The sequence below is a fragment of the Cynoglossus semilaevis genome, chromosome 7 (genome assembly GCF_000523025.1).
Source record: "Cynoglossus semilaevis isolate Cse_v1.0 chromosome 7, Cse_v1.0, whole genome shotgun sequence".
Classification (NCBI taxonomy): Eukaryota; Metazoa; Chordata; class Actinopteri; order Pleuronectiformes; family Cynoglossidae; genus Cynoglossus; species Cynoglossus semilaevis.
Genome location: NC_024313.1, coordinates 1,013,429 through 1,019,572, shown reverse-complemented (window position 1 = coordinate 1,019,572; position 6,144 = coordinate 1,013,429). Strand labels below are relative to the sequence as shown.

General features: G+C 40.0%; 1 protein-coding gene across 1 annotated transcript in view; it reads right to left on the bottom strand.

Annotated features, from left to right (window-relative positions):
- The window catches only part of lama4 (laminin, alpha 4), a 30,015-nt gene that overhangs the window by 10,678 nt on the left and 13,193 nt on the right, over window positions 1–6,144 (bottom strand). The window contains 9 exon segments of the mRNA XM_025056907.1: window positions 662–826; window positions 1,674–1,813; window positions 1,935–2,120; window positions 2,647–2,763; window positions 2,864–2,957; window positions 3,057–3,198; window positions 3,796–3,944; window positions 5,031–5,147; window positions 6,073–6,144. The exon segment at window positions 6,073–6,144 is cut by the window's right edge and continues 46 nt beyond it. Coding sequence (XP_024912675.1) covers window positions 662–826; window positions 1,674–1,813; window positions 1,935–2,120; window positions 2,647–2,763; window positions 2,864–2,957; window positions 3,057–3,198; window positions 3,796–3,944; window positions 5,031–5,147; window positions 6,073–6,144 — 1,182 coding nt within the window.

Genomic DNA, 6,144 nt, shown 5'->3' with positions numbered 1-6,144 from the left:
CAGTCGGAGGAGCCCACTGATTCATTTCACATGTTCGTCGATGTCCGTACGCATCGCCCGCGAGTCTTCCGTATTGTGGTTGCGTTATCTATGGGATTTTCTCTCTATTTTGTGCAAGAAAATACGTAAACTAAGTTCATTCTAAGTTCAGACAGAATCAAGTGTCTACGTACGGGCCAACTCGCTTCACTCCCTCCCTCTCTCCTCCTCTTCCGCACATGCCGCCATTAGCCACTACTGTATCGTCTGGTAAGAACTAGCACTAATAAAGCAGTTTTTTAAAGGACCGGAACAATAATATAATATATAATAATATAATAATATAATTGACTTACTGTAGAATGTGATACCTAAGATGATTAATTATAATATAATATAATGTTGTAATGACATGATTCACATCAGTATTCATGGTTAAAAAAAGCTTTCTTAGATATATGGTATCTTAAAGCATTTTGCAAATGTGATTTATTTTCCATCCTGGTGTTGGTTGCGTTTGTTGTAGGATGTCACTCCCACTAATGTTGAGCTTATTTGTACACAACACAGCTGTGACACTGGGTAAAGGTGGTTGTTCCTACTTCACTTACTCTTATGGTTGACATGTCTGTTTTTCTTTTTCTGTTAAGTATGTGGCGAATAAACAAATGATTGTCCTCACATTTCTGTCTCCGAGGTAGAGAATCAAACGGTCTTCGATTGGGTCCTTGTCAGGGTCCACTCTCATGAACAGGCTGATGGATGTCACCGTCTTCAGTTCTTCCAAATTACTATGTGGCTGAACTTCCACGGATGACTGACCGTTGAACTTCATGGACACTTGGACCTTGTAAGACACATGAAAAATAAAGTTACGCACCAATAAAATATATTAACAACTCAAACAGCTTTAAAAACATTTTCACCAGGGGCCACATCAGCAACACAGTTCCCCATAAGGGTCGGCTGTAAATGGAAGACTCTATAGATCAGGGGTCCCCAAACCCTGGTTCGCGGACCAGTACCCGTCCAAGGGCCATTTGGTACCGGGTCTCAGTGGGACACAGTGAAAAGATGTACTTCATTTTTACTAATTTACTTCATTCAAAAAAAGTCCAGTCATATCCATTTACCTTCTTTATTTAAAGATAATCTGGCAACCTCAGCACCTTGCTACCAGCCTGTAGTAACGGTCAGTACTGGCTGACCAATCTTTGGAAGAAAAAAGTAGCTGGCTGACCAATCTTTGGAAGAAAAAAAGTAGGGGACCGTTGGTATAGATGTAACTAGTCCATAACAGACCAATACATGAAAACTTGTATTATATATTTCTCAAACTCTGATGCATGGACTTTACTAAATGCTTTTTAAGCTCCCGCGGGCCACACATAAGAACTCGGTGTGCCACATTTGGCACCCGGGCCATAAGTTTGACATGTGAGATAGATGGAGTGTTCGTGTGAACTAAGATAAATGACATATAAAAGCCACGCATGAAGGCTAAAATGTTTTTAGCCATCTGTACGCCATCTATAAGGGAAAATGTGGGCATTGCAGGGAAAAGGATTGCAAAGCTGAACGGGCCTCATCCGGCCCCCGGGCCTTAGTTTGCCCATGCTCATTCGGCCCCCGGGCCTTAGTTTGCCCGTGCTCATTTTACAGACTGTAACTGTGTCTACTGCCTTTTTACTTACTTTCTTGGCTACACTCCTGGCCTGGGCAATGAGTTCTCTGATTCTCATGATGTTGGTAGTCACGTTGTTGACGGGCTTCTTCTCCTCAACCACTTTCAGCTTCTTCAGCATCTCGAAAACAAGCAGGTTCAGGTTCTCCACTGTAATTCACCAGTATCAAAAACAAATGTCCTCAACATGTGCAACTACTGCAGAAATAATAAACAGAGATTAATTGAATGAATAAGTCAATGACAATGTCAATGACACTGAATATGACACCTGCTTCTCCGGCAGAAGAAACGGCCTTTTCATACGCATCTGTGGAGTACTCATTGCTTTTCATGTTGTTAGCCCATGCCTCCACTTTGCTGCTGATGGGCGAGACAGTTTGGAGGACCTCGGCTGAGCGGTTAAGTGTCCCCTGTGCGACCTCCAGAGTGAACTCCAAACGTTGTGGTGTTCTATCTGTAAACGTAATTAAGGAGGAAACAAATTAAAAAGTCAAATAAGGAAAAAAAGTCTGAAACGTAGTTACATTTTCTACCTATGTGGCTAGCTAGTTAGCTATCTATCTATGTGGTTAGCTAGTTAGCTATCTATCTATCTGCCTTTCTATGTGGCTAGCTAGTTAGCTATCTATCTACCTATTTATCTATCTCTCTATCTATCTATGTGGCTAGCTAGATAGCTATCTAGTTATCTATGTGGTTAGCTAGTTAGCTATCTATCTATCTGTCTTTCTATGTGGTTAGCTAGTTAGCTATCTATCAATCTGTCTTTCTATGTGGTTAGCTAGTTATCTATCTATCTATCTATCTATCTATCTATCTATCTATCTATCTATCTATCTATCTATCTATCTATCTATCTCGGTGTTCTTTAAATGACTAGTTCAGTATATTTGAAGCAGAACTGAAGAATATCCTTTTTCTGAAAAGCAGATATGCAGTTTTCATGAACTTTTCTTGAACCCAGAAAACCATGATCATACCTGCATGAATTTCCTTAATGTCCTGAACTATTTCTGCGAGTTTCTTAGTGTTTTGTTCCATGGTCTCTTTGGTTTCCTCGATGTACTTCAGCTTGTCAACAACCTCACTTTCAACTTCTGTTAAAGATATAAATGCACGTTGTCAAACAGCGTCCTCGTCAGAGTTGAAAGTAGGATTCGTATGTATTTATGCACGTAAAAAAAATGGTTTCCCTACCAATTTGTTCAGAGTGAAGCGACACCGATTCCTTGAAGACATTGTCACTCTGTGTGACGAGGTGCTGAAGCTTTGCGTTAATCTCGGTGAAAGCCTAAAACAAGGAAAACACAAGCTGAAGCTCATTAATATTAAAGTTGTGTAAAGTATCTGTTGAATATTTGCTGCGTAAAAAAATCATGACGCTGCCCACATCTTCCGCCGTTTGGGACAAGTTGTAGGTGGTGAGTGTGGTGATGTTGGCGTCGTCGACGTATTTCACGATGTTGTTGTAAACATTTGCGGCGCTTATGGCTCTCTGAACGAATCTGTTGTCGTCGCTCGCTCTTAGATCCCTGAAGAGAAACAGAAGGTAATCACATGTGGTAGACATCTGTTTTCAATTTCTCTATTACCGTAATTTCCGGACTATAAGCCGCTACTTTTTCTAATTTATGGATTTTTACGATTTGCGAAGTTCATGCTGCTAGCGATCAATGAGTTTTCTGGTAGGCTACTGTGTGTTTTACTAGTAACGTATGTCTGTCTGTGACTTCCCTGTTTCTGTTTACCTCTGCTGCGGACAAGCACAAAGTGAAGAGAGTTAGCCCCGGAGCTAATGTTAGATTTAGCCCGGGAGCAGATCACTAGGTCTCCCCGTGCATTCCAGCTACGGTTGGGGGGCTAAAGCAGGAACGTTGCGCTAACGTCTAACCAACCGGGTTACAGGCTCCGTTCGGAAAAAAGGTAATAATAATAAAAAGTGAAAAAAAAAATCTTTCTGTGTAAATATCCCATGTTATGACGTGGACACCTGCGGCTTATAGAGAAGTGCGGTCTACATATGTACAATTATTTTTTTCTTTTTAAATTTAGTTGATGCGGCTTATATTCAGGTGCGCTCAATAGTCCGGAAATTACGGTAAGTAAAAGTAAACCAAACGATGTCTCACTCTTCCAATTCGTCAGCCAGTCTGTCCAGCTCCTCTGCATGGTCACCAGCCCTCTGGACCAGATCCCTGTCAGCCATTGACAGACGCTCGGTCTTCTCTGTCAGCTTTTGGCTGGCACCGTCAATCGCTGCGTGGTACTCGGTTACATTCTACGCGCAGAGAGACAACATCGTTAAGAAGCACATCGTGTAAGTACAAGGACATTCTATGACCATCCGTAAGTGAGTGAAAAGTTCAGAAGTTTAAATGAAATAATTAGGGAAGTAACAATGCTCCATACTCTTGTACAGGAGGAGGCGGTATGCGCCTGAAAAAGTGGGTTGTGACCCGTTTTAATACCCTACATAGCCTAAATAGCATTCAGGTATTAAAGCAGAAAATAATAAGAACAGACAAAGTGTTTTTACAGTGTTTTGTAAAGAAAGGAATTTTCAGTTATTTTTATTTTGTTGTTAATTTTCTTTCAAAAAATTGTGATTAAATAGTTTTGCGAACAAACAAAAAAATGTCAAACATATTATATCACGATAGAGAGATAGTTAGATAGATAGTTTCCCTTTGGGAAATTTATGTATATATATGTGTATATATGTATATGTATAACTAAAAATAAATAAATATATTACTAATATATATCCTATATACAGTAATAGGACATATACTGTTTAATGTATAGTAACCCCTACTGATAATGGCTGCATAAATATAAGTGTATATCTATACATATATATGTATACATATATTTACATATAGTGGCGCTTTGGCCAAGAGGCAATGTCTCTGTCATTGGTGTGGAACCCCAGGGTTCACCTCCTGGACAAGTTCGAATCCCGGTTAGGGAGGTTAATACCTTCCAGTGGACTCACCACCCGCAGGAAGGTTTGGGGGGTTGATACGGTGCAATGTGATTTGGGTGGCGACTGCTGCCCCCGCGACCCGGTAACGGATAAGCGGATGAAAATGGATGGATGGATGGATATTTACATATATATGTAACACTCATTTAATTTAGTATTAACAATAGTATAATACAAATATAATAATAAATAATAATTGAGATTGCAATCTACAACACCACGCACAACAACAATAATTACCAACTAATCTACTAATACTACTAACACTAACCTATTTATCTACTGCTACTAACCTACTAATCTATCTATCTATTTATCTATCTATCTGAAAAAAATCAAGACACTATGAGACATAGTAGCAGGTCTTCTACACCTCACCTGGACCATAGCATTCATCTCAGCCAGTGTTAACTCAGTGTCCAGGTTGAAGCCTGCGGCTGCTTCTAATGTGTTGTTGGCAGCGTCATACTCCTCTCTCAGACGCCTCTCCTTACCCTGATGGAGACAACAATAAACAGTTTTCAATAATATTCCAAACCTGGGTATAAAATAAAAAAAAATGGTCAGAATTTAACTGGAGGTTTTTAAATCTGTTGGCCATATACATCACTTTAGGCAGTTAAGTAAGTATTTAGAGTCTTGTGTCCCATCTCAAAATTAGCTAAATGTACAAAAAACACTAGAAATGAACCAAAAACAATCAAATTCATGTGATTTGATCAGGAGCAGATAGATCAGGCATGGGCAAACTAAGGCCCGGGGGCCAGATGCGGCCCATACAGCTTTGTAATCCGGCCCGCCAAACTTGTCCAAATCATGCTCCTGACCCGGCCACCCCTGTCAAATTTTCGGACCAGTTGTGTCCCGCGAATCAAAAAGTTTGAAAAAGTCAAGCATAAAGGCTAAAATGCTAAAAAATGCTTTTACCATTTTCTATCGCTATCTATTGGGGAACATGGGTATTGCAGGGAAAATGCAGAAGTATAATGATAATATAAATAAATTATATAATTTAGTAAAGTTTGGTGGGCCGGATTAAAAAGCTGAACGGGCCGCATCCGGCCCCCGGGCCATAGTTTGCCCATGCCTGATCTAGACTGTAATAAAGCTCCGTTCCACTGCAGTGCAACTCAAAGTTCAAAGCTTTTTCATTTGATGAAGAGTAAAATACAACAACAAAAAATAAAAACCCTAAAAAAAAATGTGGCTGAAAAAAATATTTCTGTGTGTAACTAATAAATGACTAAATGAAGAAACTCTTTGTCAGCTCATTCCTTCACCATAAGGAAGCAATAAAGTGTCACATAGAGGAGGTTTTACATTCATCTACCACAAACTGAAAAAGACATGGGAACACTGTGGGAAAAAAATGAGACGGAAGTAATAGTCAGTGCGAGTCTTCGGGGTCATGGGAAATCACCTCATTCCTCTGGAATCTGAGTATGCTGGCACGGTTCATGTCCTCCGTCTGTTGTACGGTGCTGGCTGCTTT